We start from the raw sequence: 18,168 nt of genomic DNA, 5'->3' as shown, positions 1-18,168 counted from the left end.
AACCCCCCCCTGGAAGTTCCCTCCGCATCACATGTGGCCTGTGACAGTTCTGCAAATTAGAAACGCCACCAAAGATAAACAGCTAAGCCCCTTTCTGTGTAGGGAGCACGTTTCCAGGGCCTGACAATGAAGGGCGGGCAATACAACCCAGCCTCGCTCGCTCCTCTCCGTGCCCGCTCGAACCTTATTAGCAAGGTGCTTAGAGGGAGGGGCATTGTACAGAGGCCATGCGCTCGAACCTAGGCAATAAGAAAGCCAGCCTTCCCGCCCCGCGTTCTAACGCAGAAACTAGAAAATCATCTGGGTCAGGTTTACCCCGCATTGCCCGTCAGTGGCCCTAAAATTGAACCTTCTTGATGTGATGATGTGGTGCCTGATGAGTTTTGTGGTTACCCTCTTTTCAAGCTGTCGCCGCTTCAGCCTACCACATGGCGCTGCATGGGCACAAGCAGGGGAGAGAAGAGTGATTGACATGTCCTGCAGTGGCATAGCCTACAGCGTCAGGTCGTGCTGTCGGTTAGTTACAAGACGAGTTGTGACGCTTCAAAGTTGAAACGGTGATGGGCTCATATGGAGAGAGTATGCGCCGTAGGCTAAAGGTCACTGAGGGGCAGTGGCCCTACCGGAACCTTCAGCGCTGTGATGGCAATAATGACCAAAGCGAGGGCCCCGTAAAGATCTTATCGGGGGCGGACAGGGAAAAGCGATCGACAGCGTCCGCTACAGCCGGTTACCTCGGTACATCGGTGACTTTTTTCTTGGTGCCTGGTAAACTAAGTAGGCTGTACGTTTCAACGTTTGGGATGCCGCCCAGTACGCATGGGTTTGTCATGGAGAGGGGGAATGTTTCGACATCGTTTGGGGGGTCATAGCCAGATAACAAACAAAGCAACGCGCGTTCAAAAGGACAAGGACGACATGGGCCGCGAATTGCCGGCGCTCTGTTTCCCTTGGCCGAGGCTTCGAGGACTTGGACCTGGACCAAGCAAGGGACGACGTGTCACATATGCGCTGACCAACAAAGAGCAAGGAGGATCTACAAAGAGAGTAAAAATGCATTAATACGTAGTTAGTAGTTACGTATGTTTCTTGAACCTCACAAGGCTTGTCTGCACGTAATTGAAGGCTGAATCTTGGTGCAGGGTAGGATGGATAGGGCTGACGTAGTTGGGAAGCACGTGTAGTGTGCGCCGATGACCTACGAGGCCAATTTTACGTTGCTTGCAAAATTGACGTTCTGAAAATAGACTGCCAATGTTGCTGACCTTTTTTTTTCCAATAAAAGACGAGTTCTTTAAATAGAAGGCCGCTGAGTCGGCGCCGACTGCTCTCGCCCGTGTTTGATCGGCACTCGGCGGCTTCTCCCCCGATGGCCTGTCGGTCTCCGACCACTGCGGCCACATTCATTTCTAAGCAGCCAATTCTTCTTCTTCGTCATACATCATCTTGACATCAAAAGAGCACCCCACGAGATCGGCTACCATATCCGGCGCATCTCACAACCTGTCCTCTCTGATTCTAGCGACCTTGTCCTTGCCGCTTCTTCATGTCCTAAATGATGGATGCTGAATGGCCTTTGTCAGCCAGCCTACGCCGGTCGCCTCCATTGCCAATCTTCATTCCATTACTGTTGACGAGGGCATAGTTGAACGCAGTATAGCAGCTTGCATGCAGCGCTGGCAAACATGGCCATGAGCCAATCCGCATCCTCCTTTTTCCAATTCTAGTGTCATCGGCTCCGCATCGCCAACTTAGCTCTCTTTCCTCCCTCTCTCTGGGCAGCTCGGAGACTTCTCCAGTCCGAACACAACCTTTGACTAGCGGCCTAAACAACGCGAGAGATCGTTCAGTCTCGATACTGCCCCATCGTGTTATTATAGCTCCCGCATCACATAGCCGCCTCTCCACGTGCAGCCGGCCACCTGTCTCACCGGCGCTGCTTCTCCATCGCCTTCCTCTCGGCGCATCGCTGGTCGGCCGCCACCCGCTCCGAGACTTCCGTCGAGCTCGTCGAGAAGGCTACGCTACTCCTAGTGATTGTGAAGGACACGGTAGCTCGACTCGTTCCTGTGGTCGCATCGTCGTCTATAAAGATCCCCTCCATGCGGCCCCCCTTGCCGTTGGCGAGATTTGTAGAACTGCATCATCGCCTACTCACACGTACCGCAACCCGCACAGCATTCCACGTCTCACCGGTAGCCGCGAATAGCAGACATATCTTCACCATGGCTTCCCCGACGCGCTTCAATATCGGTGCTGACGAGACCGGCCTCTTGGGCATAAAGCAGACGCCCGAGGCCGCGGCCAAGCTCAGCGCGTTGTTGCAAGAAGACATGGAGGTGCGCAACACCTCGCACTCTAGGGGATCCTGATCGTCCATCACTAACACCAGACTGTATAGAAACACAACGTCTTTTTCAACCCAAGGGGCTATCATAACCATGTGAATGCTCCTAACTATTTGGCCTCCGGTGAAGATGCTAATATAATTTCCAACTAGATTTCTCACCACCTCCTCGCGCTCTATGGCACCGGCGCCACGCCTGACGATATCCAACGCGGCTATGACGACAACAAAACCTATCAGCTGAAGCGAAATGAGCAGGGAGAAAAGGCTCTGAGTGCGCTGCGTGAAAATTACGACGAAGCGACCAAAGAATTCTTCGGCCGCGGCCGATACTACGGCGATTTCCTCCGCTTCTACCAGGGTGAGATCAAGGAGCATGGATACCAGGCAACCGTTCTCAAGTATCTCATCAACAACGAGCAAAACTTTCGTCGTCTCTTTGGCGGTACGTCACTTACCCCCTCCCTCAACCTGTAAATCATCCGTCAGCATCCCAACACGTACCATCCACACAGGCCTCCTCCATCCATACCTCCAGCTCATGTACGGGCTGGAGTGGGCGCAGCCTGCGCTCGTTGCCGAGGGCCTCGCCCAGGCGAGCGTCCACAAGGACGCCTACGGCGAGCTATTCGCCTCGGTCGACGAGAAAGCCCGTAAGAACCCGCCCGCGGCACTTCGTCACCTGGCAGACCTCCTGGACAGCATCGGCGCCGAGTACCCGCACCTCGTCGCCGAGTCCCCGCACCTCGTCGCCGAGTCCCGGTGGGAGGACGGCGACGGCAGCCAGACGGCCGTGCTGAACCGCATCCCCGACCAGGTCGCCGACTACCTGGCCGCCAACGTGTCCGTCAGCGCCGACGACGACTTTTCCGAGCAGGTTGACTCCATGGTACACGCGTGCGCGTACCTTGCCGCGACTGCCATCTTCCACCCGCCTCACAAGCCCAAGTTTGACTTTTTCATCATGTAAAAGCCCACTGTATTTCCTTCCCCGCTCCTGTCCTCGCTAACACGATGCGGCAGCCATCACAACAACCTGACCCCCGCGTTCATCTGGCTCAAGGACCAGGACTGGATCCCCGCCGCCGCCCGGGCCCGCCTGCTCGAGTGGAAGCTGCGCGCCGGCGTGCTCACCTTCCTCTCGCGCGGCAGCCCGCGGCTCGACCTCGAGGCGCTCCGCCGGTACGTGCCGCGCGACGTGCAGCGGGGGGGCACGGCGGTGCGCACGCCGGAGGAGCTGCTGCCGCGGCTGCACGCGGTGCCGGACGACGGGCACGTCATCAAGGTGGCGCGCGCGATGCTGCTGGCGCAGCGCGCGACGAGGCCGTACCTGGAGAGGGCGGAGAGGCCGGCGTGGGTGCGCATCGCGGACGACGAGACGTGGCTCAAGGCGCACTATGCGCTGCTGGACAGCGTGGAGGGTGCGGATGTCGACAGCGGCAAGGAGCCGCGCTGGGTGCGCTCGGCTGGGTTTGACAGCGCGTGGGAGGACGTGCCCAAGATGTAAGAGCGGGCATTGCTTCTGTGTCGTTCTCGGGGGTCTAACCTGTGATAGGTCCGCCTCGGATTCTCGACTGTGACGAATTGCACTACGTGATTTGACGCCGTGGGATGACGTTTTGGTATTTAACTTTTTTTGTATTGTATCAGTAACGCCCCAAGATTGCTCTATGAAAATGACCATGATTGTGAAGAACCAGAAACAACCAACCAAAATACAGCGTGATGATCAAATATGCCAACAATTCTCGCCACCCTACTCCAACCCAATCCAGCCGTCCTCGTCATCGCTAGACGCCTCGTCATCGCCGCCATTCATGTCCACGTCCACGCTCGCGTCCCCGTTCCGCTCACCCTCCGCCGTCAGCGTCTTCTTGCCCGCACCCTTGGTGCCGGCCTGACCCAGCAGGTAGTCGACCATGTAGACGTTCTCGTCCGCGAGGCGCTTGATGTCGTCGCGCATGCGGTTGACCGCGCGCGCCACGACGCGCAGCTCGACGTCCACCCGGCCGCGGTTCGCCGCCAGCCACGCGCCGTGCGCGTCGACGAGCGCGCGGATCCACAGCAGGCAAAACTCCATGTGCGGCGAGTCCTCGGTCTGCGCGGCGACGAAGCGCAGCAGCCGCGGGACATAGACGGCCGGCAGGCCGGCGACGACGAGGCCGACGTCGGTGGGCGGCACCGCCTGGAAGACGCGCCGCACTAGCGCCGCCTCGTTGAGGCGGAACGCCATGACCAGCGCCTTGAGGTAGTCGCGCTCGGCGCCCTCGATCGCGGCGAGCGTCGAGGCCGGCGTGATCTCGACGCGCAGGTCGAACGGGTCGAACTGCACGGCGGCGGCGGCGTCGAGGCTGTAGATGAGCAGGCCCTCGGTGGAGGCGGCGCAGAAGGCGGCGCCGGCGGGCGAGAAGGCGATGCCGCTGACGCGCACCTCGGGGAAGCGCCGGCGGGCGGACGGGTCGCCGCCGCGCTTGGAGCCGGGCAGCTGGCCCTCGGCGGCGCGCGCGGCCTCGCGGTCCGACGTCTCGTCGTCGTCGACGTCGGCGGCGGTGCCGGCCTCGGTGAGCAGCCGGCTGTTGAGGAACTCCTGCGTGCCGGACAGTGAGAGGTTGACGCTGACGGTGAACTTCTTGAGGAGCACCATTGTGGTGACGGAGTAGAGGCAGATGTACTTGGAGTTGCCGCCGGCGAGCACGCAGCTGCCGTCGGTGCTGTAGCGGATGGAGTTGTACGCCTTGGTGCCGGCGACGTTGGCGGCGGTGCGGCGGTCGGTGATGCGGCGGCCGCCCGAGGCGTCGCGGCGGCCGTCAACGCCGGCGACCTGCTCGGCCTCCATGTTCCAGAACGTCAGCTGACCGTCGAGCGTGGAGACGGCGAGCTGCAGCGAGTCGGGCCGGACGGCGACGTCGAGGACGTCGGCCTGCAGCTGAAGCGGCTCGCTGGTCTGCGTGCGGCTGAAAACGGACCAGATGCGCGCGGTGCGGTCCCAGCTGCCAGAGACGAGGCTCTCCCCGTTGGGTGTGAATGCGAGCGCCGAGACGGGGCCCTCGTGGCCGGCGAGCCGGTCGAGCAGCTGCCCGGTCTGCACGGACCAGATGTGTATGTCGAAGGAGTCGAGGGAGCCGGCGGCGACTACCTCGCCGCTGGGGTCGACGGCCATGCAGGAGAAGGAGAGGCGCGTCGGCGCCGTGAAGGTGCGGAAGTTGCGGTAGCGGATCAGGTCCCACGCGCGGACGGAGCCGTCCAGGCTGGCGGTGAAGAGCACGCTGCCCTTCTTGGCGAACTCGCACGCCGTCACCCCCGAGGTGTGCTCGGTGAAAGTGACGACGCAGAAGCCGGACTCGACGTCCCACACCTTGACCTTGCCGTCGTCGGCGGCGGTGATGATCTTGGTGCCGTCAGGCGCGTACGTGAGCGTGTTCATGGCGTCAAAGTGGCCCTGCTGCTTGAGGATGTACGACTCGGACTGCCACTCCCATACGAGCAGCTGGCCAAGCTTGGACGCGCCAAACGCGAGCCACTCGCCCGTCTTGTTGACGGTCACAAAGTCAATGTCGTTTTGCGAGATGCTTAACTTGTGGATGTTGTTGAAGTCGGGCATCTCGTACAGGCCGAAGAGGCCATTGGAGAAGCCGGCCACCAGCAGGTTCGACTCGGGGTGGAAGGAGGCGCAGCGGACGTGCGCGCTGCCCTGCATGAAGAAGTGTTTCTGCACGATGCGCCAGTGCATATCGTCGTCGTCGTCGTCGCCCATGTCCTCGTCGGCCTCCTTGACCCGGTTCAGCGGCTTGACGTATCGCCATTCGAACACGGCACCGTCTTTGCTGACAGTGTAGATAATTTCTTGGTCTGCCGAGAACCAGGCGCCGATGACGGGCTGCTTGTGCCCCGAGAGCACCGTCGGCGTGAAGCCCTCCTCCGCGCCGACGCTCCATATCCGCGCGGTTAGGTCCTTTGACGCCGTGAGGAAGAAGCGCGAGTCGCTCGACCACTCAATGTGCTGGACATCGTCGAAGTGGCCGGTGTGAGTGTGGTGCTTGACAAACGGCGCGAACTCGAGCTCCCCGCCGTCGTTGGTGTCGGGCGTCGACGGCACGTGCCAGACCTCGAGCTTGCGGCCAAGGCCGACGGCAAAGTAGCGACCGGAGGGCGAGAAGGAGAGAGCATTGATCTTCGCCTTGAAGGAGAAGTGGTATATCGATATTCTTCGGGGCACGTTGGTCAGGATGGCGTGGCCATCTTCGTCGACTGTGAGGAGGAGGTTGCCGCGGGGCGTGAGGCCGATGCGGGCAATGTTTTGGCGGTGCGCAAACGGGAGGGTATATGATTTATTTCTGGGTCTCATTAGCATTTTAATTTCAACTTCGGACATTGGGCTCGCACATACTCAACGAGGTTAAAGACAGTCACTCTGTTGCCGACGGGCGAAAAGAGGTGGGTGCCATCAGGACTGAAGAGCAGGTTGCCCTGGCAGTACACCGTACCGAGTAAGTTTGAAAACTGTTCAAGTCAATATATTTTTCCAAAGTAATCCATTGCGTAGTTTATCGTTACGCACCCTGAAATCGGTCTTCATTGTCGTTTGTCGTCCATTATTCGCAAACCTGCGCGCAACTGGCCGTCCAAAACTTTCTAAGCTGCGATCCTTATCGATAGGTCGCCGAAATTTTTGGAGGGGCCGGTCATTAGTTGTTCCAGCCTAGGTACCAGCCACAGGCAGCATCAGCCACAGCCTCCAAATTAGCGGTGGGGTGCACTGACCGCTTTGCTGGTGGCTTCAACGGCAGTACTAGCAGCCATCCAGGGGGCGGCCAGCCGTTGGCAGGAAAGGGGGCCATCTGGTGCTTGCCCAGTGTGCCATCCATCGCACTGACCAGCGCTGCCCGCAAGCCCCCCCCGGATGCACCCAAGACCAGCAAAATTGGTGGCCATGACCCCCCTTGGTGCCCCTGAACACCCTCCAAGCTCCAAACCTCCTCCACCTTTGAACCATCCTTCCAAACGCACCTTTTGATCAATCGATCTCAGCATTTGCTAGGTGGACATCTTGGGTTCTTGTCTGCTGCTTGTCAACTTATTGTTGGGTCACCGCACCGAGTTCCCTCTTTCTAGTTTCTAAACCCCCAAAAAGCTCACTCCCTCATCACATCCAAGATGGCTCCTGCCAGCGCCGAGAGTGCATCGCCAATTGGCATTGCCAATCTGCCCAACCAGCGTCACAAGATTGTCGCCAAGCGTGGTGCCGGCTTCACCATTATGGTACGTCGACGTGTTTTCACATTCCGCGCCCCCTCCTGCGAGCTGGACTGCCTGTCGCCGTTTGAACTCGTCACGCTAACAAGGCCGCCATTAGGTTGCTGGAGAATCAGGCCTCGGAAAGACGACGTTCATTAACACGCTGTTCTCGACCACCATCAAGAACTATGCCGACCACAAGCGTCGTCACCAGAAGCAGGTCGACAAGACCGTCGAGATCGAAATCACCAAGGCCGAGCTCGAGGAGAAGTTCTTCAAGGGTGCGTGCTTACAACTTTCTAACGGTCGGCCTCTCAACGCTAACAAGTATACCTCTAGTCCGCCTGACGGTCATCGACACTCCCGGATTCGGAGACTACGTTAACAACCGTGACTCCTGGATGCCTATTATCGAGTTCCTCGACGACCAGCACGAGTCCTACATGCTTCAGGAGCAGCAGCCCCGCCGTCAGGACAAGATCGATCTCCGTGTCCACGCCTGCCTGTACTTCATCCGCCCTACCGGCCACACCCTCAAGCCCCTTGATATCGAGGTCATGAAGAGACTCTGCTCTCGCGTCAACCTGATCCCTGTCATTGCCAAGGCCGATACTCTCAGCCCGGCCGACTTGGCCAAGTTCAAGCAGCGCGTACGTTGGGCACTAACTTTGATTTAACTACCAACGCTAACCTGCCCAGATTGCCGCCGTCATCGAGGCGCAGAATATTAAGATTTATCAGCCCCCGATTGAGGAGGACGACGATGCTGCTGCTCAGCACGCGCGTAGCCTTATGGCGGCTATGCCGTTTGCTGTGATTGGTTCCGAGAAGGACGTCAAGACTAACGACGGACGCATCGTCAAGGGTCGCCAGTACTCTTGGGGTGTTGCCGAAGTCGAGAACGAGGACCACTGCGACTTTAAGAAGCTTCGGTCCATTCTGATCCGCACCCACATGCTTGATCTCATCCATACCACCGAGGAGCTTCACTACGAGGCTTACCGCGCTCAGCAGATGGAGACGCGCAAGTTCGGCGAGGCCCGCCCCCGCAAGCTCGACAACCCCAAGTTTAAGGAGGAGGAAGAGGCTCTTCGCAAGCGTTTCACCGAGCAGGTCAAGATCGAAGAACAGCGCTTCCGCCAATGGGAGCAGAAGCTCATTTCCGAGCGCGACCGTCTCAACAAGGATCTCGAGCAGACTCATGCTCAGATCAAGTCGCTGGAGCAGGAGCTTGAGTCTATGCAGGGCAGTGCTGTCCGCAGCCACGGCCGCCGCTAAGCATTCTGCGTATGCTTCACGTCTTGTTTGCAGAGCTGTGGCTGTACAGTCAGGAGTTTGCGTTTTCCGTGGCCACACCCTTGCTTGGGGTCGGAGCTGGTTAGGCCGAATAGTATCAACAGAGGTATACAGGCAAGGATATTCTTGGCAGCAGGTTCCAGCGTTGGTGATTTGGTGGTCTGCCTTAATGAACGGGAACTTTTGATTGTGGAGGAAGAGCGCTTGCTTGCTCGCTGTCGGGCCTCCTTGTGTGATTGGCCATGGAGGGCCAAAAAGTTAATATGTCCCTTAACGAGCAAGATTTGTTGTGGAAGTTCTGGTAATGTAGCCTTATTTTATTCCCTTTATTAACTGAAGTCTCGTATATTCAATTTCCATTTGCTCGCACTGTGCCTCCCTGTGAATTGGTGCGGTGGTTGGCCCGCGTAAATGCTATCAATTGTACCGATAGAAAGCCCCCAAATACCTCAATAACGTGACCAAAAAAACTCCTTGCCTCGACCAGAAAGAGTGTATGAACATGAAAGGGAGAGTGAAACAAAAGCAAAAAACGAACTGTACCCGACGTATTCGTTATCTGGATAGTTGCTTTTTGAAGCCCACCTGGCTAGCCAAAGCAATTCTTCCAGCAAGGTCTCTGCCAGTAAGACAGGGCGGGAAGCCAATGTCTCTGCAGAAGAAAATCCTGTGAAGCTGCCAAAGTGCGTTGCCGATGCAACATGTGCATATGTACAAAAGATGACCGCGGCCGCCGATCTTTGCCCCTGCTCACACAGCGTCCATGCTGGCGCGCGTCGTGAGCTGCTCGTTCTTGTTGCCGAGGCGGGATATCTGGAGGAAGGCGTCGACGCCGTAGCCCTCGAGGCTGTGGACGTGCAGGCTGCCGGCCCAGTACTCGGCGTAGACGCGGCTGAGCGGTAGGCCCATGCCGAGGCGCAGGTTGGGCGGGCGGCTGGTGAGGCTGGAGAGGGAGTTTTGCTGGGACGGGGTGTGCGGCGTGGCGGTGGAGGGTGGTTGATCCTGCGGCGACGGAGGCGGAGGGGGGGTAGGGTAGGAGGGTGCCTTCAGGTCGGCGCGGCCGAGCTCGTCGATGTGCAGTTCCTGCATGGTGGCGGCCATGCGGGGGACGCGGCCGAGGTTGGCGAGGCGGGCGGCGGACTGCGGGCCCTTGGAGAAGGACCAGAGGTAGGGGAGCTCCTCGCGGGGGATGCCGCCGCCGCGGTCGGAGATGCGGATGATGACGTGCTCCTGGGCCTCGCAGATGGTGACCTCGATGGGCGGCGGGGGCTCGACGACGAGGGCCCTGGCGGAGGAGGCGGCCTTTTCACGGAGGCGGGCCTGGCGGTCGACGACGGCTTGCACCGAGTTCCGGAGCAGCTCGCCGATGATGTACTCGAGGTGGCTGAGGATGTAGGGGAAGGAGGCGTTGAGATGGCCGTCGATGCGGACCTCGGGCACCTCGGCGTCGGGCCCGTTGGTGGAGCGGGCGAGGGCGGTGACGGCGCGGGCGCAGCGCTCGATGACCTCGCGCGCCTGGCACTTGATGAAGACCTCGCCGATGAAGTCGCTCTCGGAGAGCTTGGCGCCCGGGGAGAAGTGCGGCGAGTGGTAGGTCTCGGTGAGGGAGAGGTGCTGCTCGGCGATGACGCGACGGGAGATACGCTGGAAGATGCTGTTGTTAGCTGGTTGTGGAGTGGATGGGCCGGTTGAGGAGCAAAGAGATCAAATGGGCAGGGGGGTTTTTCTGGGGACATACAGATCTCAAAATGGTATTCATAAACTTGTCGAGGTCCTTGGGATTCATCAGACCGCCACACTCAAGAATGCCCATGGCGAGCTTGGGGATGACCGTCAGGTGGCCCTTGAGGTTCTGACTGATAATCTCGCAGAGGCGGTCGTTATCCTCGAGGGTCTTGATCTCTTTGATCTTGCGAAATGTGTCAAATGCGTTATAGTAGAGGTTATAGACATCGTTGATGTGCGGGTTCGTGACGACGACGTAAGGGAGCTGTTGCATGTCGCGGAGGCGGTGGGCGATTCTGGCTTGGGTTAGCTTCGATTATCTTTGACCATGCCTGGTATTTGGCAAAGTAACGCACCTAGATGGTAACTCTGTCCGTACATAATTGGCGGAGCTTATGAGGCGGGATTCTGTGAGGGAGCGGCCAAAGACCATGAGCTGGCGCAAGCTTATGGGACGAGCCTCACGCGCAACCCATCTACGGCAGCACGTCAGCGAAAATCAACAAGTTTCTTTGGGCCACTTTGCGCCGTTGAATTATGCTTCTTAACAGAAAACACAGTATCGGGTTCTAGACGTACTCGTCGAGGACAGAAACGGGGCGCCAAGCAGCGGCGGCGGTGGCAGCTCCGCGGCCGGCCATCGGACACGGACGCGGCGCGGCGCCGACTCGGACGGCAAGGGCAGCGGTGGCCGTTCGCGCCAGGGGGTCGATGAGCCGCTTCCGCGGCCGGGTATGGCGCATCGAGCTCGACAGCATCATTAACGGGCCATGCGGCGGCAGAGCTCTGTTGCGGTCGAGCGGAAGGGCGGTCCCTGGGTAGGGGTAGTCGGCTGGTCGTGTGTCTTGTGCTGCGATGGAGAGAAGAGCGGGCAGAGCTAGTGTTGGAGGCAAGGCGTTTGCAGGACGGGAGGGGCTTGAAAGGCTTCAATGTTGCGCAAGTAGAAACGGTGTCGTAAATATGGAATGCTGTTGGGGAGGTTTGAAGAATTGCAGAGAGACAAATTGTCTCATGCGCAGTGTAAAGTATGAATGTGTATATGTAGAGAGCTTTTTCCGGGTCGGGCGCGAAGAAGCTTGCTTGTGACTGGGCCTGGCAAAAAACCAGTGACAAGCTTAATCCTGGATTTTTGGGGGCTCTTTCTTGTCACGATTTTACCCCACAGTCAAGCGGTATCGGCTCCCGATCAGGCCACAGAGAACAAGACTCACGAGGGCATGAGGGATAGATGAGGAGATCTTTCAAGAGTAAAAGAATGAGTGAGGAAGTGTAGACAAAAAAGGCCTCAGGTCTAGGAACAGCAACAAGAGAAATAGTCGCTCCCGGAGCTACGAGCTTCCCCTCATTCGGCAACCCTCGTTCCCCGCGTTACAAGATGAGCTACCATGTGTCTATCGACCTACAACACCTACGTGCTATTATTGTCGTCTTGCCATCTCAAGCTAGCTTCTGCTGCTGTCCCGTCTTGCTGCATGCCATCTCACGGCTCGGCCGCTTTTGCTGCCCAATGCTAGGCACGGCTGTGGTGGCGACTGAGTTTGGCGGTGTTGATCAACTTGATTTGCTACTGCACCAAGGCAGCTAGCAGGAAATGAGGCGCCTGATGGGTTGCAGTACGTAGAGGTTGCTCTTTCCCTAGTTACCTACATAGGCAGGATCAATCAAGCCAAAGGCCCAGATGTGTCTGCGTCGGAGACTGGTTTGAGTCTGAATAATAGCTACTTTTCGTCGTCTGGAGAATATTGGCATTGAACGCGCGAGTTTGTCTTTTTTTATCGCTCGTCCGAGGCTTCTTCTTGCAGTTGTGCACCCACCCTTGATGGTGAGCGCCTCGCTTCAATGGGGGCAGTGGGAGAGACGATCGCAGCCACGTTTGTTCCCGGCCTTTCACATGTTGCACATGTTGGCGGTGTCGCCAGTGGTGCGCGCGGCGACATGAACAGGGTCTTCATACATGGCCGTTGTGAAGTCTCAGGCTCATGCAATCCAGGGGCTACTTCGTAGAGTAAGCTGCTCGAGCTGCGTGTACGACCTGACATTGGCAGCCGGATTGGGGCTTGCGCAAGTCTTTTATGTGTATGGTCTTTGACGCCATGTACTCCATGTAATCCTACTATCTCCGTACGAAGCTCGGATAGGCTAAATAAAGGAAATGGCTTTGGACACAACGGCTTGTGGAGGTGCAACAAAGTCGCCTCAAGGGAACACTTTGAGTTTGCCGATACAAAGGCCAACTAGCAGCAACCATTCCACCATTTTGCGGGGGCAAAAGCATCAACTGATAGGTAAGTACCTGAAGATAGGCATGATCAGTGCGGAGCTTTAGGTACTGGCTAACAGTTTTCGCCAACACAAGGCGACAAATGCTTTGGGAGGCTCGGTATTTATGGGACACAGGTACCTACCTACAGGGCGGCTGTGGTGCACGCACAAGGTACCAGCTGTCCCCAGTGTATCCGACACGCCAGGGCCAGGGCTCCTTCAACCTGCTAAATTTCGAGGTACGTGTACGCAGGCAGACAGACTCAGGAGCAATGTCTCTTTGATTTGCATCATCATAGACAGACTCCTGACGCAGGCCAACACGATATCACAAGCTTGCTAAATTAATCAACAAGCTACCGAACCACAAGCCAGCACAAAAAGTCAAAAACCGCCGTTGGCGCCGCTGCCTACATAGGTAAATATTCACAACCTGCCGAAAGTACCTACCTCGCATCGCTAACTTACCTACTGTACCTCCGCCGGAGCAACCACCTTACCTGCCAGCTGCTGCACCCCGCCGCAGCCGTGACGTGACGCCTCCCACTGCTCATCCATCAACTGACCTCATTCCGCTGCTCTTGCATCGCACCTCGGAGCATCCTGCCCCCCAGACGGGCCTCTCTTTTCGTCTTTTTACGGATTCTACGGTCTATGTCTGTAATTGGCAATCATGGTTAGTCTCTACTTACCTTCTAGTTCTGCTCGCTCGCCGTCGCTTGCCCGCTTCTTCCCTGCACCTGCTGCCTCACGATAATTTTTTCCCACCTCTAGCTGCCACGGCGACGCCTCCTGCTCGCCCAGTCTGCGTCGCCTCCCGTGGCGTGGCCTTTGCCTCGATCCCTCACCTCCGCCCAGACGCATTGCTTCATCATATCCCTCACAGCACTTTCGCCGTCTGACCCAAGCACACACACCTCGGCACTCGCCCTGGGTCGCCCAACCTTCAGCATCCAATACCCAGATTCTGCACCCCTCAATACCACTTTTCTACATACTTTCCTCTTCCTCGTCCCAATGGATACCTTGGCCGCTACCTCGCCGCGCCCGCGCGTTACTAACATCACCATCTCAACCCAGAGCTATAACATTCCCTCTCCCAACGAGATGGAGGTCGACGCCCCCGAGTACGTCGACGTCTCCAGCCTCGCCGACCGCGATTCCATCGCCATCATAAACCCCGACAGTGTCGACCAAGACACCGAGGTCCTCCAAGATCTCCCTTTAGCCAATGACTGTAGGTGATCCTGTGGTCAACTGCCAGTTACCCCCAGGTACTCAATGCTAACCTCTACTCCCCAACCTGGTGCAGATGATGCTATGAAAGAACTTGTTCTACCACCCCTGATCGAACAGCCCAAGATCCTCGAGGACTGTGTCAATACATGGACTGTTGAAAGTTGGCGTAATCTCCCAAAGAAGGAGCATGGCCCTATCTTCCACGCCGGCGGATTCCCTTGGTAAGTTTCCAGCACGCGGTCGCCGCAGCATTCGCCACCTATTATTAACGCTGTCTCAGGCGCATTCTTCTTTTTCCCCACGGAAACAACACCGATCACTGCTCCATTTATCTCGAGCACGGCTTCGAGCCCGACGCTGTACCTGATAACTGGAGCTGTTGTGTTCACTTTGCTCTTGTCCTCTGGAACCCCAACGATCCGAGCCTATACACCAACCATGCCGCCCATCACCGCTTCACCAAGGAAGAGGGCGACTGGGGCTTTACACGTTTCGTAGAGAGCAGAAGAATGTTTAACATTCCCTGGGAGAATAGCACAAGGCCTCTTCTCGAAAACGAGACAGCCAATATTACAGCCTACGTTCGTCTGGTCGAGGACGAAACCGGTGTACTTTGGCACAACTTCGTTAACTACGACTCTAAAAAAGAGACAGGCTATGTCGGCCTCAAGAACCAGGGCGCCACGTGCTACCTCAACTCCCTTCTTCAGTCACTATATTTTACGAATGCCTTCCGCAAGGTTAGCATCGATCTCTGCTTTTCAATACTTGTACTGACTCTTCTAGGCTGTCTACGAAATCCCCACAGAAAGCGACGGCGACGGCGATCTAACAAACTCTGCATACACCCTCCAGCGCTTATTTTACCAACTGCAGACGTCAGAGCAGGCTGTCGGCACAAATGAGCTAACCAAGTCATTTGGCTGGGAAACGAGGCACATCTTTGAGCAACAAGACGTTCAAGAACTCTCGCGCAAGCTAATGGAGAGGCTAGAGGAGCGAATGAAGGGCACCACGGCTGAAAATGTTCTCCCTGAAATGTTCAGCGGCAAGATCAAGACGTATATTTCCTGCATCAATGTCGACTACGAATCAAGTCGCGTCGAAGACTTTTGGGATATCCAGCTCAACGTCAGCGGCAACAAAAGCCTGCTTGACAGCTTCCGCGACTATATCCAAGTCGAAAAGATGGACGGCGAGAACCAGTACTTTGCTGGCGACGAACACAAGCTGCAGGACGCAGACAAAGGTGTCATTTTTAACAGCTTCCCCGATGTCCTCCACCTTCAGCTCAAGCGTTTCGAATACGACATCCAACGGGATATGATGATGAAAATCAACGATCGCTACGAGTTCCCTGATGTTTTTGACGCTGCACCTTACCTTAACGATGATGCTGATAGATCTGAATCCTGGACGTATCAGCTCCACGGTGTCCTTGTTCACAGCGGCGACCTCAACGCTGGCCACTACTATGCTTTCATTAAGCCCAACAAGGACGGCTGGTTCTACAAGTACGACGACGACAAGGTCACCAAAGCTACCCTACGAGAGGTTTTGGAAGAAAACTACGGCGGCGAGGAGCGTATTCCTAACGGTCTTACCCGGGCCCCCATGCAGAAGAAAGCACCGACCATCCGCCAGAACAGTGCCTACATGTTGGTTTACATCCGACAGACCCGCGTTGACAAGATACTTTGCCCGGTTACTGAGAGTGATATTCCCTCCCACTTGCAGCTACGATTCGAGGCAGAAACTGCTCAGAAAGAGGCCCGCCGCAAAGAGCAGCGTGAGGCTCACCTCTACATGATGGTCAAGGTCGTCACCAACCAGACCTTTCGCAACTTTGGTGGCACCGACATGGGTCGCTTCGATAACAACAACACCGAAGATGAGTCAGCTCCCAGGTCATATCGCGTCAAGAAGACAACTGTCATGGAAGAGTTTGTGCAACAAGTGGCAGAGGACATGGGCCAGGAGCCCGCTAGAGTCCGTGTTTGGCTCATGGTTAACCGCCAAAATAAGACAATACGTCCTGACCAACCTGTCATGGATTTGAGCCTGACTGTGGAGGAGATTTATGCACGCTCCGCCGCACACCGTGACTCGAGCCTTCGGCTTTGGGCTGAAGTCGCGACTGAGGTTGACAACGAGGGACTTCCCGTATGGCCGTCATACCAAGCCCCCAATGCAAACGGTAGCAGAGAGGATACTATTCTGCTGTTACTCAAGTACTTCGATGTGGACAAGCAGGAGCTCCGTGGCGTGGGCCATGTGTATATGCAGAAGGAGGGGAGGGTCGAAGACCTCGTCCCGCTCATCCACGCCGCCATGGGCTGGGAGGCCAAACTACCCGATGACGAACGCCTTTTACTCTGGGAAGAAATCAAGCCTAACATGATTGAGCCTCTGAAGCCCAAGTTTACTCTCAGAATGGCGGAGCTGCAGGATGGTGACATTATCTGCTTCCAAAAGACGTCGGAGCACAAGTTACAGGCCCGCCTCTCGGATGCGCCAAACAAGGAGCTGACTCCATCGGGCGATCGCATGGAGGACGCCAGGGAGTACTACGACTTTTTAGAGCACAAGAGGACTGTAAGATTCCACGCCCACCCTACCCGATGCGACCAGGAGAAGTATCCGGCGTTTGAGCTCGTTCTCAACGGAAAGATCAACTACGATGCGCTATCTGAGAGCGTGGGGGCATACCTCAAGGTTGAGCCAACACATATTCGTCTGTGGACTGTCAACGCCTCGACAAACAACCCCAAGGTGCCAGTTAGGCGAGGCACCAACCCGACGCTGCGACAGATTCTCAGCCCCACAGGAGGAAGTCTGAATACCAGTCAAAGGAATGACGCATTCTACTTCGAGGTGCTCGAGATGAGTCTAGCAGAATTGGATACCAAGAAGAGCATCAAGCTTACCTGGCTTAGCGAAGGCATATCCAAGGAAGAGCAGTTTGACCTCTTGGTGGCCAAGACTGGAACGATTGAGGATTTGATTCAGGCCTTGGTCAAGAAGGCTAAGATTGCGGACGAGGCCGAGGGAGGAAGGATACGCGTCTACGAGACGAGTTCCAACAAATTCTATCGCGAGCCTGTCCGCGAGCATGCTGTACAGAACCTGAGCGACTACACGCAAATCTACGCAGAGCGCGTGCCTACCGACGAGTTGGACGCCAACGAAGCCAACTTTATCCAAGTGTTCCATTTCCAGAACGAACCCAACCGCACTCACGGCGTGCCGTTTAAATTTCTCATCGTTGAGGTATGTCTTGGTGGTGGTTTAGGCAGGCCATCCGTGTATGTATGCATCCTGCGAAATGGCACTAACACGGCGCAGGGAGAGAAGCTCGTGGACAGCAAGAAACGTCTGGAAAAGAGGACTGGCCTCAAGGGCAAGAGCTTCGAAAAGATCAAGTTTGCTGTTGTGCGTAGAAGTAACCCTTCTAAGCCGCGCTACCTGGAAGATGGTAAGCACATACTACAGTCGCCATGCATGACCGTTGCTAATCATTTATAGATGACGAGCTCTGGAATCTGATTACCTCCGAAGATGATTTCCTGGGCCTGGATCATCTTGATCGAACGAGGTCGGTACGGAACGGATCAGAGGCGCTTTTCCTTCGTTGAGTCGGGCAGGCCGTCGTGTCTCAGTTGCTGGCTGCGTGTATGATGCGCCGTGTGCTAAACAGTGAGGAGGGTGCATCCCGCGATGCGTACAAGGAGCAGTGGCTGGTAGGACAGGCTCCTCGGTGGGTATTGGAGAGGAGTTTGTTTCTTGTTTCATTTTTGTAGCACGACATTACAAGTATAAGAGTATCTTATCTGGGCGCCGCTGAAACTGTGGCATTGGGATATCATGGTTTGAACGGTAACGGCATCGTGGTATGCAGTGCAATATGATTATACCCTTGAACATTGTGCTCACTGGTGCTTTGCTTGTGTCAGGAGGGGGTAATTTGTTGATTGTGCCCGTCGTACTTGACGCTTGAGTGCCCCCCCTCTATCTATTCGACCAACAGTACAAAACATGTCGAAGAATGAGTAGGTTCAACTGTA

General features: G+C 56.5%; 5 protein-coding genes across 5 annotated transcripts; 3 read left to right on the top strand and 2 right to left on the bottom strand.

Annotated features, from left to right (window-relative positions):
• Positions 1-2,225: 2,225 nt before the first annotated feature.
• ISF_07959 (hypothetical protein) lies at positions 2,226-3,854 on the top strand (the record flags this gene model as incomplete). Its single annotated transcript, XM_018851562.1, has 4 exons — positions 2,226-2,339; positions 2,501-2,792; positions 2,863-3,313; positions 3,371-3,854. 4 exons carry the CDS (start codon positions 2,226-2,228, stop codon positions 3,852-3,854), a joined length of 1,341 nt encoding a protein of 446 aa, XP_018701301.1.
• Positions 3,855-4,103: 249 nt separating this feature from the next.
• On the bottom strand, positions 4,104-6,923 carry ISF_07958 (Periodic tryptophan protein 2; the record flags this gene model as incomplete). Its single annotated transcript, XM_018851561.1, has 3 exons — positions 4,104-6,681; positions 6,735-6,847; positions 6,906-6,923. The coding sequence occupies 3 exons, from the start codon at positions 6,921-6,923 to the stop codon at positions 4,104-4,106; spliced, it is 2,709 nt and encodes a 902-aa protein (XP_018701300.1).
• Positions 6,924-7,501: 578 nt separating this feature from the next.
• On the top strand, positions 7,502-8,860 carry ISF_07957 (cell division control protein 12; the record flags this gene model as incomplete). The annotated part of the gene is made up of 4 exons (XM_018851560.1): positions 7,502-7,606; positions 7,701-7,863; positions 7,922-8,232; positions 8,282-8,860. The coding sequence occupies 4 exons, from the start codon at positions 7,502-7,504 to the stop codon at positions 8,858-8,860; spliced, it is 1,158 nt and encodes a 385-aa protein (XP_018701299.1).
• A 768-nt stretch (positions 8,861-9,628) lies between these two features.
• ISF_07956 (pyruvate dehydrogenase kinase) lies at positions 9,629-11,361 on the bottom strand (the record flags this gene model as incomplete). Its single annotated transcript, XM_018851559.1, has 4 exons — positions 9,629-10,522; positions 10,617-10,899; positions 10,960-11,079; positions 11,183-11,361. The coding sequence occupies 4 exons, from the start codon at positions 11,359-11,361 to the stop codon at positions 9,629-9,631; spliced, it is 1,476 nt and encodes a 491-aa protein (XP_018701298.1).
• Positions 11,362-13,882: 2,521 nt separating this feature from the next.
• Positions 13,883-17,739, top strand: ISF_07955 (Peptidase C19, ubiquitin carboxyl-terminal hydrolase 2; the record flags this gene model as incomplete). Its single annotated transcript, XM_018851558.1, has 6 exons — positions 13,883-14,102; positions 14,178-14,325; positions 14,385-14,844; positions 14,891-17,374; positions 17,450-17,579; positions 17,630-17,739. The coding sequence occupies 6 exons, from the start codon at positions 13,883-13,885 to the stop codon at positions 17,737-17,739; spliced, it is 3,552 nt and encodes a 1,183-aa protein (XP_018701297.1).
• Between the last annotated feature and the right edge of the window lie 429 nt (positions 17,740-18,168).

Source organism: Cordyceps fumosorosea, assembly GCF_001636725.1.
Source record: "Cordyceps fumosorosea ARSEF 2679 chromosome Unknown scaffold_25, whole genome shotgun sequence".
Taxonomy (NCBI): Eukaryota; Fungi; Ascomycota; class Sordariomycetes; order Hypocreales; family Cordycipitaceae; genus Cordyceps; species Cordyceps fumosorosea.
The sequence above is the reverse complement of the archived record's forward strand: the minus strand, read 5'-3'. Positions and strand labels throughout refer to the sequence as shown.